Genomic DNA, 17,695 nt, shown 5'->3' with positions numbered 1-17,695 from the left:
CCTCCAACGGCACAGGACATGGAGTTGGCAGGACCCCCAGCGGAACCTCCAACGGACCAGGACATTGGGTAGGGACTTGAGACGTGACTCGAGAGGGGACTTGAGAGGAGACTTGAGAGGGGAACCAAGGGGGAACTAGAGAGGGGACTCGAGGAGGGACTAGAGAGGGGACTAGAGGAGGGAACTCGAGAAGTTACTTGAGAGGGAACTGGAGAGGGGACTCGAGAGGGAATTTGAGATGGGACTAGAGAAGTGACTAGAGTTGGGACCAGAGATGGGACTAGGGAATTGACTAGAGGAGAGACTTGAGACGGGGACTAGAGATGGGACTAGAGAAGGGACTAGAGAAGGGACTTGGGAAGGGACTTGGAGAGGGGACTGGAGAAGTGACTAGAGGAGGACACTCGAGAGGAGACTTGACAGGGAACTCGAGAGGTGACTTGAAAGGAGGCTTGAGAGGGGACTCGAGAGGTGACTTGAGAGTGGAATCGAGAGGTTACTAGAGAGTGGACTCGAGAGGGAACTCGAGAGGTGACTTGAGAGGTGACTTGAAAGGAGGCTTGAGAGGGAACTCGAGAGGAGACTTGAGAGGGAACTCGAGGGGTGACTTGAGAGGGGACTCGAGGGGGGACTTGAGAGGGGACTTGAGGGGGGACTTGAGAGGGGACTTGAGAAGGAACTTGAGAGGAGACTTGAGACGGTCGGTTCGCCAACAGAACACGGGGGGCTCGAGTCGGCCGGAATGCCAACAGGACACGGGGAGCTGGCGTCGGCCGGTAAGCCGACAAGACACGGGGAGCTTGCGTCAGCCGGAGACGAGGGGCTGGAGTCGAAACCATGGCTGCTGGGGCAAGGACTGAGGCTGGAACCATGGCTGCTGGGGCCAGAACTGGGGCCGGAACCATGGCTGCAGGGGCCAGAACTGGGGCTGAAACCATGGCTGCTGGGGCCAGAACTGGGGCCGGAACCATGGCTGTTGGGGCCTGTACTGGAGCCGGAACCATGGCTGCTGGGACCAGAACTAGGGCTGGAACCATGGCTGCTGGGGCCGGAACCATGGCTGCTGTGGCCAGAACTGGGGCTGGAACCATGGCTGCTGGGGCCTGTACTGGAGCCCAAAGCATAGCTTCTGTGGCTAGGGCTGCTAGCCTGAACCTGCAACTCCTTCTCTTAGGAGCCGTTTGGAGGCTCTGTGGACCTCCAAAAGCCAGACGAGTTCCAGAGAACGACTCTTGGACAGGAGCAGGAACTGGAGCAGAAGCAAGGGTTGACTCCAGACGGAACACACCGATGCGTGTGGTGTCATAATGGGAATTGGGAGGCAGCATGGCTGGGGCTAGCAGGCAGGGGATAACACACCGAGAGGAAATCCAAAATCCAGCCAGGTAACAATTTCACTAACTCTGGCTTCTCCATAGCCATCTGTTGTGCCTTAGCCAGAGCAGCCTCTCGCTGCTGAACTCCAGACGCTCCCATCCACTTATCAGAACAGCCAGCCAAAGAAAAGTAAAAACGAAGTAATTCCAACTCAAAAGGATCTGCTGGGCCCATCCTTGGTTAGTTCCTTCTGTCAGGGTTGAGAGCGAAGCAGGCAGGACCCAAATGCAGATAAACAGAAAATACCTTTATTTCAAGGCTTAAAGACAGAGCAAAACAGAACTCTTCCCCGTGAACAACGTCAAACTACAACAAGGAACTAACAAAGACTAATAGAAAACACAGAACCTAAATGCACACATGACTAATCAAACAAACAAGAGACAGGTGAGGAGGGAGGAGGTGAAGACTTTTAAAAAATAAAACAGGAAACCAAAGACAAAAAAAGACCGTGACACTGAGTACTTCTACTTTTACTCAAGTACAAGATCTGAGTACTTTTACTTTTACTCAAGAACAAGATCTGACTCCCTCCCATGTGATTATTCCAGGATGAAACCCAACCTGTTGGTGGTCATTAAGACGACCAGCATGATCCAGCAGGGGATGAATCCTGGGTTGCCGGTGTAGGTGGCGATCACTAGCCCCAGAGAAAGTGTTAGCATGATCATGTCATTAATCACCAGGTGGATGTACAGCACATACCTGCAGGAGAGGAAGAGGAAGAGGAGGAGAACATGAGGAAGACAACAAGAAAAAACAAGAAACATATGTAAACAGGAAAGAGATGGGGAGCGTCATGTTGAAGATGTCCTCAAAACCTGGTTAAAATCACTGATTCGGTCATAATAATAAAAACATGAATATATTATATATATATATATATATACTGCATTGTGGTTCCGTGGGTTCGCTTTGCCTCCGTTGCTCGCTTCGAAAATTAAGAAAACCAACAGGTTTTTTGGTGCGCGACCAACAACCATTTCAATTGGATTGAGATTAGTTTAACATTAATCTCCCGCCCCGGACACACAAGCACGCGGTTTGATTGGCTAGAGCTTGTACTGGTGTATGATTTGATTGGCTGGCGCTTCCGTCAAACCTTAAAAAAGTTGAACTTTTCTCAACTTTCGAAGCGAGCAACGGAGGCAAAGCGACGGACCACAATGCAGTTCGGCAAAGCTTGACGTCATCCCATTTAAAGTGAATGGGAAGCGTCTCCGTTGAAGCACGCAATGCTCCCATTTGGACGTACCGTTAGAATATTAGCTGAACATACAATGGACTGATAATTCACAGTTTAAACCTCTTAATTTGAACCCCTGCTGAGACTGCAAAGGGCGGAAAAAAACACTTTTCTGGAAACTCAATCCAATTTAAATCTGAATTATCTACTCTCATGGATCACTGTGACTAAAAAAACATTTAATAAGGGCTGCATAATTAATATATATGTAAGGCAAATGTCAGCCTTATGGACAGAGGTACCATGGGACTTGCCCTTCAAATGTACGCGTGTCCGCTCAATGGAAATGCGATGTCAACTTCCGATGTCAAGTCCCTGCCAGCGGCTGGACAAATGTTACCAGTGTTTACCAGTGTTGCCAGGGGCACGAGAATACCCTCCACTGGAGGGTGGGTGCTGCTGCTGTGAAGAAGGCCGAATATCGGAGCCGATGAGCGGACGATAAAGCACCGCAAAAATACACCACCTTTAAGTGTTGCCAGGGGCACGAGAATACCCTCCACTGGAGGGTGGGTGCTGCTGCTGTGAAGAAGGCCGAATATCGGAGCCGATGAGCGGACGATAAAGCACCGCAAAATACACCACCTTTAAGTGTTGCCAGGGGCACGAGAATACCCTCCACTGGAGGGTGGGTGCTGCTGCTGTGAAGAAGGCCGAATATCGGAGCCGATGAGCGGACGATAAAGCACCGCAAAATACACCTCTTTTCTGAGTCACCAGGGGCATGAAGTTCTGGAGGGTGTGAACATCTGGGTTTAGTCCGTTGGGGAGTGCTTAATTCCGGGGATTGGGGTCTCATGTTATGTAAGTATGGATGATTTTCGAAATTCTCGAAAAACGGCTAAGTGCCAACGGGGGAGGGGGTCAAGTCTTCGGCCTGTCCATTTCATGCATTTTTAATGGGGTCGTCGAATGTGATTGAAATGGACAGATTCCTGTCCATTTCATGCATTTTTAATGGGGTCGTCGAATGTGATTGGAAATGGAACAGATTCCTGTACATTTCATGCATTTTTAATGGGGTCGTCGAATGTGATTGAAATGGACAGATTCCTGTACATTTCATGCATTTTTAATGGGGTCGTCGAATGTGATTGAAATGGACAGATTCCTGTACATTTCATGCATTTTAATGGGGTCGTCGAATGTGATTGAAATGGACAGATTCCTGTACATTTCATGCATTTTTAATGGGAGTCGTCAGTATATGGAGCTTAACCCATAATTCCCGGACGTTCCAGGCCGAATTGGAAGCTCATAGGCGGCCTGCCATGCGCCTCCCACCCGTGGAAAGCAAAAAAAGTAAAAGAAAACGGTCAATTATATGTTAAAATAATCAAAAATGAAGTTTTTGAAAAGGTGCCAACGGGGGAGGGGGTCAATCTTCGGCGCTTCGGGACGAAGCCCCGAGACTTTTGCACTCCCCCGTTGCAATTTACAACGGGAGGAGGGAAACGAGACCTCCCCTCCTCCGTCCAAAAATTCATTCATCTTTTCCAAGCTACCACTGCACGAAATCGGAAACCCGGTTTTTGAGAGCACTTAGAAAAAACGAGCTATTTTCACATGATGGGGAAATCATGGAGGAATGTATCCGCCTCATGAGCACTTTGATCGGATGAAATTGTTGCCTGGAGGACCCCCAATCATGGTTCTCCCACAAAACTTTAAGTTTTCAACACTGGTCTCTGGAGGAATGCAAGGGGAGTTGTCAGGGAACTCTACCCGCCTCAAGAGGCACTATTTTGGGATACATTTTATCCATTTTCACCCTTTTCTATGGTTCTTCCAAAAAGTTAACTTAGACTTTTCCGACTCTGGAGGAAGGTAGGGGGAGTTGTCAGGGGACTCTACCCCTTATGGAACACTATTTTGGATACATTTTATCATTTTCACCCTTTTCTATGGTTCCCAAAAGTTAACTTAGACTTTTTCCGACTCTGGAGGAAGGTAGGGGGAGTTGTCAGGGGACTCTACCCGCCTTATGGAACACTATTTTGGGGTACTTTTTTCCCATTTTCACCCCTTTTCTCTGGTTCTCCAAAAAGTCAAGTCAGACTTTTTTCCTGATTTCTCACTGATCGAATGGCAAACGCGACCCGCCATCGGAGGGCCTCCGCCGGCCCGGCCTCGTGCCGGTGCTCTGGCGGTCGGTTCCTCCGAACTGCGGGTTCGACTCTGATGGCCGGAGGGTGTGCTGCGCGGGGGTAACCCCGCGGAGCACAGCCTTCCTGCCCGCCCGATATGAAGCGTGACCGAGACGAACCGTCTGACTCAGGTGTCCCACCACGGGTCCCGCGGCGGGACGGAGGTTCCGGGCTGGAACCTCCCCACCTCCGCCGCGGTGCACCCGGCAAACACTGTTTCTCGAACCCTCCACTGTTGCATAGCTGCGCAATTGGCCTTGCTCCGGGCACCGGTTCCCCCGGGGACCAGTGTTCGGTGGCTCCACATGATATATGGTCGACCCTACTTCATAACATGCTACTCTCATCGAATCAGTTATGGTTCCCTTGATTGCTCAACGTTACTTGGGTGACTGTGACACGTCATAATAGATGTCAACGAACGCTGACCTTCGGTGAAGTTCAGTGCTTCGTGCATTATCAGATCCAACCCATGCGGTGTGCTCTCCGGGGCCCTGGGACCTTTGGTGACTCAGATAACCTCACAGGCCCCGTAGCGACCACGGGTAACGGAGAACCATGGTTTGATTTGGGAGAGGGCCTTACCATGGTATAGGGTTGACCGTACTCATCACAGGCTACCCGTTTGATCCTGCGTACCAACCCATATGCTTGTCTGCAAAGAGTGAACTGCCTGGTCCTGCCCTGGTGTTCCTCCACGGCTAGTGTCCAGCCGTCAGCTGTGCTATCAGCAAATTTGACCCGCCATCGGAGGGCCTCCTCCCCGGGTCCACATGCCGGTGCTGGACGGTCGGACTAATACTACTGCTCAGGGGTCTGCTCCTGGAGCGGCCTGCCATCGGAGGGCCTCCTCCGGCCCGGCCTCGTGCCGGTGCTCTGTTCCTCCGAACTGCGGGTTCGACTCTGAAGGAGGCCGACTATGGGTGCCGAAGGGCGACGATAAAGCACCGCAAAACACACTTTGAAGCTCCTGGAGCGGCCTGCCATCGGAGGGCCTCCACCTCCACCGGCCTCGTGCCGGTGCTCTGGCGGTCGGTTCCTCCGAACTGCGGTTTCGACTCTGATGGCCGGGAGGGTCAAATCCCCAAATATGTGTATTTGCCCAAATGATGGAAATAAACAAAATGCTATTTTACAGAACAAGACAGGACATGACAAGACAGTAAAGGACATGCCGGATGTAGGTGTATTTTCACAGCTTTCTGGAAATACACCAAATGTGATTTGCAGGGCGACCCAAAGCTCCTTTTACCCAAGTGATATGCACGTCGCACATCACGGAGCTCATTTCATTACATGGTTTACCAGAGGCACTAAGGTTTTACCCGGATGTCCTTATGTGTTTAGTCAGAGTGCTTGAGACTGGGTACACGTCTTTGCCAGGCACACACAACCGAATATGGAAGCCGGTGAGCGGACGATAAAGAACCGCAAAATACACCACCTTTAAGTGTTGCCAGGGGCACGAGAACATCACATCCTCCTGGAGGGTGGGTGCTGCTGTGAAGGAGGCCGACTATGGGTGCCGAAGGGCGGACGATAAAGCACCGCAAAATACCCCCCCCTTAAAGTGTTGCCAGGGGCACGAGAACATCCTCCACTGGAGGGTGGGTGCTGCTGCTGTGAAGGAGGCCGTCTATGGGTGCCGAAGGGCGGACGATAAAGCACCGCAAAATACACCCCCTTTAAGATTCCCAGGGGCACGAGATTCTTGAGGGTGATCATCTGGGTTTAGTCCGTGGGGGAGTGCTTAAGTTCGGGGGCCCGGGGACCCAAGGTGTGCGAGGTTCTGGAAGTACGCATGTCAGGGAGGGATCCTGGAGCTCCTTAGTCCGTGTTTTGGGGGTCTTGGAGCGGCCCCAACGAGGTGACTTTGTCGGTGTATTTCATGAAAGTCTGAACTAGCCTGTTTGCTCAAGGCAGGGAGGGATCCTGGGGCTGCTGCGTCCGTGTTTTGGGGGTCTTGGAGCGGCCCCGAAGAGGTGGCTTTGTCGGTGTACGTAATGGAAGTGTGAACTAGCCTGTTTGCTCAAGGCAGGGAGGGATCCTGGGGCTGCTGCGTCCGTGTTTTGACAAAACTGAAGTGCTTTTCCTTCCGGGAAAAGATTGTCCCACTCTTGACCTAACTATCAACATCGGCCCCTCTGTTGTTTCCCCGACTCAGACTGCAAGGAATCTGGGTGTTATCCTAGATAACAACCTGTCGTTTACTGCAAACATCGCTGCTACAACCCGCTGCTGCAGATACACGCTTTTCAACATCAGGAAGATACGCCCACAGCTGACCCAGAAATCGACGCAGGTTCTGGTCCAGGCTCTCGTCACCTCACGCCTAGACTACTGCAACTCCCTCCTGGCTGGTCTACCTGCATGTGCCATCCGACCTCTGCAGCTCATCCAGAATGCAGCGGCTCGTCTGGTCTTCAACCTTCCAAAATTTTCCCACACCACGCCGCTCCTCCGCTCCCTCCACTGGCTTCCGGTAACTGCTAGAATCCACTTCAAGACACTGGTACTTGCGTACCATGCTGCGAATGGATCTGGCCCTTCCTACATCCAGGACATGGTTAAACCGTACACCCCAGCACGTGCACTACGCTCTGCATCAACCAAACGACTCGCTGCACCCTCGCTGCGAGGGGGACCCAAGTTCCCATCAGCAAAAACACGTGGGTTTGCTATCCTGGCTCCAAAATGGTGGAATGAGCTCCCCATTGAAATCAGGACCGCAGAAAGCTTACACACCTTCCGACGCAGACTGAAAACTCATCTCTTTCGACTCCACTTCGAGCGATAGAATGACTAACAAAGAACTGCTAACAGAGCACTTATATACTAATAAAGGACTGGCTTAGCCAGTTGAGCAGCACTTGAAACGATTGGCTCTTTGAAACCTGATGTTCTTATATGATTCTGTTTTCCTCAAGGTTGTGTCTTCCTGGTCGAATGTACTTATTGTAAGTCGCTTTGGATAAAAGCGTCAGCTAAATGCAATGTAATGTAATGTTTTGGGGGTCTTGGAGCGGCCACAGAGAGGTGCTTTATCAAGCTCGGTCTCCTTGCAGTGTGAAATAAACAGAGTGCTCGTGTCCGATCGTGCCACTAATTGATAACTTTTAATAGGAATGTCTGTTTGACAAATGTGGATGAAATGGACAGATTCCTGTCCATTTCATGCATTTTTAATGGGGTCGTCGAAAGTGGATGAAATGGACAGATTCCTGTACATTTCATGCACTTTTAATGGGAGTATTCAGGTGTGGATGAAATGGCCATACCTTCCCTAAATTCACAGCAAACTCACCCAGCTTTCCACACTAATTCCTGGGTAATAAAGCCATGTGCACACTGTATTTAAAGTAATCTTACCCAGCTTTCAGACACTAATTCCTGGGTAAGAAAGTCACCCTGCATGCGTCGTCAAATGTGGATAAAATGGACAGATTCCTGTACATTTCATGCACTTTTAATGGGAGGATGAAATGGCCATACCTTCCCTAAATTCACAGCAAACTCACCCAGCTTTCACACACTAATTCCTGGGTAATAAAGCCATGTGCACACTGTATTTAAAGTAATCTTACCCAGCTTTCAGACACAAATTCCTGGGTAAGAAAGTCACCCTGCATGCGTCGTCAAATGTGGATGAAATGGACAGATTCCTGTACATTTCATGCACTTTTAATGGGAGGATGAAATGGCCATACCTTCCCTAAATTCACAGCAAACTCACCCAGCTTTCACACACTAATTCCTGGGTAATAAAGCCATGTGCACACTGTATTTAAAGTAATCTTACCCAGCTTTCAGACACTAATTCCTGGGTAAGAAAGTCACCCTGCATGCGTCGTCAAATGTGGATGAAATGGACAGATTCCTGTACATTTCATGCACTTTTAATGGGAGGAAATGGCCATACCTTCCCTAAATTCACAGCAAACTCACCCAGCTTTCACACATTAATTCCTGGGTAATAAAGCCATGTGCACACTGTATTTAAAGTAATGTTACCCAGCTTTCAGACACTAATTCCTGGGTAAGAAAGTCACCCTGCATGCGTCGTCAAATGTGGATGAAATGGACAGATTCCTGTACATTTCATGCACTTTTAATGGGAGGATGAAATGGCCATACCTTCCCTAAATTCACAGCAAACTCACCCAGATTTCACACACTAATTCCTGGGTAATAAAGCCATGTGCACACTGTATTTAAAGTAATCTTACCCAGCTTTCAGACACTAATTCCTGGGTAAGAAAGTCACCCTGCATGCGTCGTCAAATGTGGATGAAATGGACAGATTCCTGTACATTTCATGCACTTTTAATGGGAGAATGAAATGGCCATACCTTCCCTAAATTCACAGCAAACTCACCCAGCTTTCACACACTAATTCCTGGGTAATAAAGCCATGTGCACACTGCATTTAAAGTAATCTTACCCAGCTTTCACACACTAATTCCTGGGTAAGAAAGTCACCCTGCATGCGAATGACCCTATTATATAAAACATATATAAGTATATATTATACAGCTGTTGCAGTTAATATTAACTTGTTAATTCACTGCTGGCAAGTTTAATCTATTCAAAAGGCAGCATTGTTTACAAGTTGATTTTAGTATCATTATTGAACCTGAAAAGTAGCTTGCATCTTTTTTATTGAATAAATGCAGAATTAAAATATGTCTCTGTGTTGACTGGAAAGTAAACGAGCAGAAAATGGAAAATACGTTTTATATATGTTTCTTTTCATATCAAAACATACATTTGCATATTTAAACATACCATTTCAGACAACTTGTAATACAAAAAATAGTGTCTTGATGCAAGGGATTATACAAACCTTTCTCACATTCAGTAGACAAAAATAATCGGAATATTAATCCATAATGACATTAATGGTTAATAGCAGCCTGTGTCTGTTGATTGTGTGTATACAGGTATGTACTTATTTTTATATATATTGGTTTTTTGTATTCAGGATTGTGGGAAACTGTATTTCAATCTCTCTGTCTGTACACACAAACTGAAAGATTGACAATAAAGTTGACTTTATTTTGACTTGATTTAAACAGGGTCAAATCCCAGGTCTTGATTGACTTATTGCACTATTTGTTGTTTTACATTTGTTTTATGTCTTATTATATATTATGTTGCATTGTTGGAGGAGCTTGGGACTTTTTTCATTGCCACATCTCCACTGTAGCTGTGCCTCTGACAATAAAGCTTTGAATCTTTGAATGTACAGTCTCTCTCAGTGTATCGCCTTTGGACGTTCTCCTCGGTCGTACTTTCATCCTCTCCTCCACTGTCCTGCATCCTTTAAAGCAGAAATGCATCCGGATGTTTCGCGGAACTTCTTATCTCTGAGGCCGTAGATGAGAGGGCTGAGAAGACGAGGAAGAATGTTGGTGAAGACGAAGGTACTGAAGAAGATATCTGTTGTCTTGTGGGGCCAATTGGTGACGAGGAAGAGGTTGATGAAGGGCGCGATGAAGGACAGCAGGCAGAGGAGCAGCTGGACCCCATGGAGCAGGATGGTGTTTCGGGCATTTCTCATCGAGGCTCGACTCACACCTGAAACCCCCGAGCTGTGAGGAGCACTTTCAGATAGGTGAGGACCACCGTGAGGAAGACGAAGGAGAACAGGAGTACCTGAGGAGGAAGAGGGGAGTACTTATTAACAGAGATGGCAAAAGTACAAATATCCTTTACTCAAGTAGAAGTACAGACACTCGTGTTTAAAAATATTCAGGTAAAAGTAGAAGTACTGACTAAAGTTCTTTACTCAAGTAAAAGTAAAGAGGGCTTCTAAATGTACTTCAGTAAACAGTACCCATAACTAGCAGCTGCTTTAAAGAGTACCTGACCTCCCTTTATATTAATAGAACAATATTGTCATTGTTAGCTAATGAATGTTTCCATGCTGAACAACGGCAACATGACAACGTTTTCATTGGTCCCTCTTCTTTAGAGAAGACCAGGAAATGATGGATACACGGATCGTGTTCAAATCAATAGGCACGCAATGACTCTAAAGAATAATGATCACGCACCAAACGCACATTCAGACTAAAGGAACCAGCTGTTTGGGAAATGTGAGAAGTAGAAAGTACAGGTATTTGTGTTCAACATGTAAGAAGTAGAAAGTACAGGTATTTGAGTTCAACATGTGAAGAAGTAGAAAGTACAGGCATTTGTGTTCAAATGTAAGAAGTAGAATACAGGTATTTGTGTTCAACATGTGAGAAGTAGAAAGTACAGGTATTTGTGTTCAACATGTAAGAAGTAGAAGTACAGGTATTTGTGTTCAAATGTAAGAAGTAGAAAGTACAGGTATTTGTGTTCAAAATGTAAGAAGTAGAAAGTACAGGTATTTGTGTTCAAAATGTAAGAAGTAGAAAGTACAGGTATTTGTTCTCAACATGTAAGAAGTAGAAAGTACAGGTATTTGTGTTCAAAATGTAAGAAGTCAAAGTAAAAGTCTACAAGTAACTACGCTATTCAATAAATGTAATGGAGTAAAAGTATAACATATACCTCCTGACTGAAGTCGAGTAGAAGTACAAAGTAGAACAAATACTCAAGTGAAGTACCTCAAAAGTGTGCTTAAATACTTGATTGAATGTACTTAGTTACTTTACACCACTGCCGGAGGGAAAGGCATGAAAACACAAATATCAGAGAGAGATTCAACGAGATAACAAATACCTCCACCACTAGACTGAGGGTCTCGTGGTACGGTGTGTTGTAGACGAAGGTGGGGTTACAGAAGACCGTCTTTGAGAAGACAGACAGAGTCTGAGTGATGAGGATGATAATGATGTCAGTGAAGGCAGGGATGAAGGACACGAGCCAGATGAGAGCAATAAGGAGGTGGGCTCTCTGCACCGTGCAGATCTGGACGTGATGAAGAGGAAGACACACGGCGATGTAACGCTCCAACGCCATACCAGCCAGATTCAGAGGGCTGTTCCTGGAGGGAGAGAGAAACACAAAACTAGGGTCAACAGGGTGGGTGCAGGGTGGGTGCAGGGGTCTGGAGGACGGGTTTTGGCTGACAGCCCAGGGGCACAGCGGAGGACCCGGAAGGGGTCTCGGGCGGACGGCCCGGGGGCAAGGCAGAGTCCAAGGAAGAGTCAGGGGGCCGAGGGCGAAGACCGCGGCTCTCAGTGGGCCGGGCTCGAGGGCGAAGACCGGACAGGTCTAAGGTCTAAACCGGGCAGGACCCGGTGTCGGCCGGACAGGAACCGGAGCCGGTGGGACAGGCTTCGGCAGGATCCCCCATGGAAGAGGACCAGGAGTTGGCAGGACCCCCGGCGAGACAGGTGACGGCGGGACCTCCAACGGAACAAGACATGGGATTGGCAGGACCCCCGGCAGATGAGTCGTCGGCGGGACCCCCAACGGGACAGGACACAGGGTTGGCAGGACCCCCGGCAGGAGAGTAGTCGGCGGGACCTCCAACGGCACAGGACATAGGTTTGGCAGGACCCCCGGCAGAAGATGTCTGCGGGACCCCCAACGGGACAGGACATAGAGTTGGCAGGACCCCCAGCCGAACCTCCAGCGGAACCTCCAACGGCACGGACATAGGATTGGCAGGACCCCCGGCAGAGAAGTAGTCGGCGGGGCCTCCAACGGCACAGGACATGGAGTTGGCAGGACCCCCAGCGGAACCTCCAACGGACCAGGACATGGGTAGGACTTGAGACGTGACTCGAGAGGGACTTGAGAGGAGGACTTGAGAGGGGAACCAAGGGGGGAACTAGAGAGGGGACTCGAGGAGGGACTAGAGAGGGGACTAGAGGAGGGAACTCGAGAAGTTAACTTGAGAGGGAAATGGAGAGGGGACTCGAGAGGGAATTTGAGATGGGACTAGAGAAGTGACTAGAGTTGGGACCAGAGATGGGACTAGGGATTGACTAGAGGAGAGACTTGAGACGGGGACTAGAGATGGGACTAGAGAAGGGACTAGAGAAGGGACTTGGGAAGGGACTTGGAGAGGGGACTGGAGAAGTGACTAGAGGAGGACACTCGAGAGGAGACTTGACAGGGGAACCTCGAGAGGTGACTTGAAAGGCAGGCTGAGAGGGGACTCGAGAGGGACTTGAGAGTGGAATCGAGAGGTTACTAGAGAGTGGAATCGCAGAGGAACTCGAGAGGTGACTTGAGGAGGTGACTTGAAAGGAGGCTGAGAGGGAACTCGAGAGGATGACTTGAGAGGGAACTCGAGGGGTGACTGAGAGGGGACTCGAGGGGGGACTTGAGAGGGGGACTTGAGGGAGGGACTTGAGAGGGGACTTGAGAAGGAACTTGAGAGGAGACTTGAGACGGTCGGTTCGCCAACAGAACACGGGGGGCTCGAGTCGGCCGGAATGCCAACAGGACACGGGGAGCTGGCGTCGGCCGGTAAGGCCGACAAGACACGGGGAGGCTTGCGTCAGCCGGAGACGAGGGGCTGGAGTCGAAACCATGGCTTGCTGGGCAAGGGACTGAGGCTGGAAACCATGGCTGCTGGGGCCAGAACTGGGGCCGGAACCATGGCTGCAGGGGCCAGAACTGGGGCTGAAACCATGGCTGCTGGGGCCAGAACTGGGCCGGGAACCATGGCTGTTGGGGCCTGTACTGGAGCCGGAACCATGGCTGCTGGGACCCAGAACTAGGGCTGGAACCATGGCTGCTGGGGCCGGAACCATGGCTGCTGTTGCCCAGAACTGGGGCTGAACCATGGCTGCTGGGGCCTGTACTGGAGCCCAAAGCCTAGCTTCTGTGGCTAGGGCTGCTAGCCTGAACCTGCAACTCCTTCTCTTAGGAGCCGTTTGGAGGCTCTGTGACCTCCAAAAGCCAGACGAGTTCCAGAGAACGACTCTTGGACAGGAGCAGGAACTGGAGCAGAAGCAAGGGTTGACTCCAGACGGAACACACCGATGCGTGTGGTGTCATAATGGGAATTGGGAGGCAGCATGGCTGGGGCTAGCAGGCAGGGGATAACACACCGAGAGGAAATCCAAAATCCAGCCAGGGTAACAATTTCACTAACTCTGGCTTCTCCATAGCCATCTGTTGTGCCTTAGCCAGAGCAGCCTCTCGCTGCTGAACTCCAGACGCTCCCATCCACTTATCAGAACAGCCAGCCAAAGAAAAGTAAAAACGAAGTAATTCCAACTCAAAAGGATTCTGCTGGGCCCATCCTTGGTTAGTTCCTTCTGTCAGGGTGAGAGCGAAGCAGGCAGGACCCAAATGCAGATAAACAGAAAATACCTTTATTTTCAAGGCCTTAAAGACAGAGCAAAACAGAACTCTTCCCGTGAACAACGTCAAACTACAACAAGGAACTAACAAAGACTAATAGAAAACACAGAACCTAAATGCACACATGACTAATCAAACAAACAAGAGACAGGTGAGGAGGGAGGAGGTGAAGACTTTTAAAAAATAAAACAGGAAACCAAAGACAAAAAAAGACCGTGACACTGAGTACTTCTACTTTTACTCAAGTACAAGATCTGAGTACTTTTACTTTTACTCAAGAACAAGATCTGACTCCCTCCCATGTGATTATTCCAGGATGAAACCCAACCTGTTGGTGGTCATTAAGACGACCAGCATGATCCAGCAGGGGATGAATCCTGGGTTGCCGGTGTAGGTGGCGATCACTAGCCCCAGAGAAAGTGTTAGCATGATCATGTCATTAATCACCAGGTGGATGTACAGCACATACCTGCAGGAGAGGAAGAGGAAGAGGAGGAGAACATGAGGAAGACAACAAGAAAAACAAGAAACATATGTAAACAGGAAAGAGATGGGAGCGTCATGTTGAAGATGTCCTCAAAACCTGGTTAAAATCACTGATTCGGTCATAATAATAAAAACATGAATATATTATATATATATATATATACTGCATTGTGGTTCCGTGGGTTCGCTTTGCCTCCGTTGCTCGCTTCGAAAGTTAAGAAAACCAACAGGTTTTTTGGTGCGCGACCAACAACCATTTCAATTGGATTGAGATTAGTTTAACATTAATCTCCCGCCCCGGACACACAAGCACGCGGTTTGATTGGCTAGAGCTTGTACTGGTGTATGATTTGATTGGCTGGCGCTTCCGTCAAACCTTAAAAAGTTGAACTTTTCTCAACTTTCGAAGCGAGCAACGGAGGCAAAGCGACGGAACCACAATGCAGTTCGGCAAAGCTTGACGTCATCCCATTTAAAGTGAATGGGAAGCGTCTCCGTTGAAGCACGCAATGCTCCCATTTGGACGTACCGTTAGAATATTAGCTGAACATACAATGGACTGATAATTCACAGTTTAAACCTCTTAATTTGAACCCCTGCTGAGACTGCAAAGGGCGGAAAAAACACTTTTCTGGAAACTCAATCCAATTTAAATCTGAATTATCTACTCTCATGGATCACTGTGACTAAAAAAACATTTAATAAGGGCTGCATAATTAATATATATGTAAGGCAAATGTCAGCCTTATGGACAGAGGTACCATGGGACTTGCCCTTCAAATGTACGCGTGTCCGCTCAATGGAAATGCGATGTCAACTTCCGATGTCAAGTCCCTGCCAGCGGCTGGACAAATGTTACCAGTGTTTACCAGTGTTGCCAGGGGCACGAGAATACCCTCCACTGGAGGGTGGGTGCTGCTGCTGTGAAGAAGGCCGAATATCGGAGCCGATGAGCGGACGATAAAGCACCGCAAAATACACCACCTTTAAGTGTTGCCAGGGGCACGAGAATACCCTCCACTGGAGGGTGGGTGCTGCTGCTGTGAAGAAGGCCGAATATCGGAGCCGATGAGCGGACGATAAAGCACCGCAAAATACACCTCCTTTAAGTGTTGCCAGGGGCACGAGAATACCCTCCACTGGAGGTGGGTGCTGCTGCTGTGAAGAAGGCCGAATATCGGAGCCGATGAGGCGGACGATAAAGCACCGCAAAATACACCTCTTTTCTGAGTCACCAGGGGCATGAAGTTCTGGAGGGTGTGAACATCTGGGTTTAGTCCGTTGGGGAGTGCTTAATTCCGGGGATTGGGGTCTCATGTTATGTAAGTATGGATGATTTTCGAAATTCTCGAAAAACGGCTAAGTGCCAACGGGGGAGGGGGTCAAGTCTTCGGCCTGTCCATTTCATGCATTTTTAATGGGGTCGTCGAATGTGATTGAAATGGACAGATTCCTGTCCATTTCATGCATTTTTAATGGGGTCGTCGAATGTGATTGAAATGGACAGATTCCTGTACATTTCATGCATTTTAAATGGGGTCGTCGAATGTGATTGAAATGGACAGATTCCTGTACATTTCATGCATTTTTAATGGGGTCGTCGAATGTGATTGAAATGGACAGATTCCTGTACATTTCATGCATTTTTAATGGGGTCGTCGAATGTGATTGAAATGGACAGATTCCTGTACATTTCATGCATTTTTAATGGGAGTCGTCAGTATATGGAGCTTAACCCATAATTCCCGGACGTTCCAGGCCGAATTTGGAAGCTCATAGGCGGCCTGCCATGCGCCTCCACCCGTGGAAAGCAAAAAAAAGTAAAGAAAACGGTCAATTATATGTTAAAATAATCAAAAATGAAGTTTTTGAAAAGTGCCAACGGGGGAGGGGGTCAAGTCTTCGGCGCTTCGGGACGAAGCCCCGGAGACTTTTGCACTCCCCCGTTGCAATTTACAACGGAGAGGGGAAACGAGACCTCCCCTCCTCCGTCCAAAAAATTCATTCATCTTTTCCAAGCTACCATCTGCACGAAATCGGAAACCCGGTTTTTGAGAGCACTTAGAAAAAAACGAGCTATTTTCACATGATGGGGAAATCATGGAGGAATGTATCCGCCTCATGAGCACTTTGGATCGGATGAAATTGTTGCCTGGAGGACCCCCAATCATGGTTCTCACAAAACTTTAAGTTTTCAAACTGGTCTCTGGAGGAATGCAAGGGGAGTTGTCAGGGGAACTCTACCCGCCTCAAGAGGCACTATTTTGGGATACATTTTATCCATTTTCACCCTTTTCTATGGTTCTTCCAAAAAGTTAACTTAGACTTTTTCCGACTCTGGAGGAAGGTAGGGGGAGTTGTCAGGGGACTCTACCCACCTTATGGAACACTATTTTGGGATACATTTTATCAATTTTCACCCTTTTCTATGGTTCTTCCAAAAAGTTAACTTAGACTTTTTCCGACTCTGGAGGAAGGTAGGGGGAGTTGTCAGGGGACTCTACCCGCCTTATGGAACACTATTTTGGGGTACTTTTTTCCCATTTTCACCCCTTTTCTCTGGTTCTCCAAAAAGTCAAGTCAGACTTTTTTCCCGATTTCTCACTGATCGAATGGTAAACGCGACCCGCCATCGGAGGGCCTCCGCCGGCCCGGCCTCGTGCCGGTGCTCTGGCGGTCGGTTCCTCCGAACTGCTGGTTCGACTCTGATGGCCGAGAGGGTGTGCTGCGCGGGGGTAACCCCGCGGAGCACAGCCTTCCTGACCGCCCGATATGAAGCGTGACCGAGACGAACCGTCTGACTCAGGTGTCCCACCACGGGTCCCGCGGCGGGGCGGAGGTTCCCGGGCTGGAACCTCCCCACCTCCGCCGCGGTGCACCCGGCAAACACTGTTTCTCGAACCCTCCACTGTTGCATAGCTGCAGCAATTGGCCTTGCTCCGGGCACCGGTTCCCCCGGGGACCAGTGTTCGGTGGCTCCACATGATATATGGTCGACCCTACTTCATAACATGCTACTCTCATCGAATCAGTTATGGTTCCCTTGATTGCTCAACGTTACTTGGGTGACTGTGACACGTCATAATAGATGTCAACGAACGCTGACCTTCGGTGAAGTTCAGTGCTTCGTGCATTAATCAGATCCGGAACCCATGCGGTGTGCTCTCCGGGGTGCCCTGGGACC

General features: G+C 48.9%; 1 protein-coding gene across 1 annotated transcript; it reads right to left on the bottom strand.

Moving 5' to 3' along the window:
• Positions 1 to 10,063: 10,063 nt before the first annotated feature.
• On the bottom strand, positions 10,064 to 17,428 carry LOC117447372 (odorant receptor 131-2-like). Its single transcript, XM_071203249.1, has 5 exons — positions 17,142 to 17,428; positions 14,354 to 14,494; positions 11,482 to 11,746; positions 11,415 to 11,418; positions 10,064 to 10,425 (listed from the first exon to the last, which is right to left on the bottom strand). Exons 1-5 carry the CDS (start codon positions 17,426 to 17,428, stop codon positions 10,064 to 10,066), a joined length of 1,059 nt encoding a protein of 352 aa, XP_071059350.1.
• Positions 17,429 to 17,695: the final 267 nt, after the last annotated feature.

This window comes from Pseudochaenichthys georgianus, chromosome 5 (genome assembly GCF_902827115.2).
Source record: "Pseudochaenichthys georgianus chromosome 5, fPseGeo1.2, whole genome shotgun sequence".
NCBI classification, from domain to species: Eukaryota; Metazoa; Chordata; class Actinopteri; order Perciformes; family Channichthyidae; genus Pseudochaenichthys; species Pseudochaenichthys georgianus.
The sequence above is the reverse complement of the archived record's forward strand: the minus strand, read 5'-3'. Positions and strand labels throughout refer to the sequence as shown.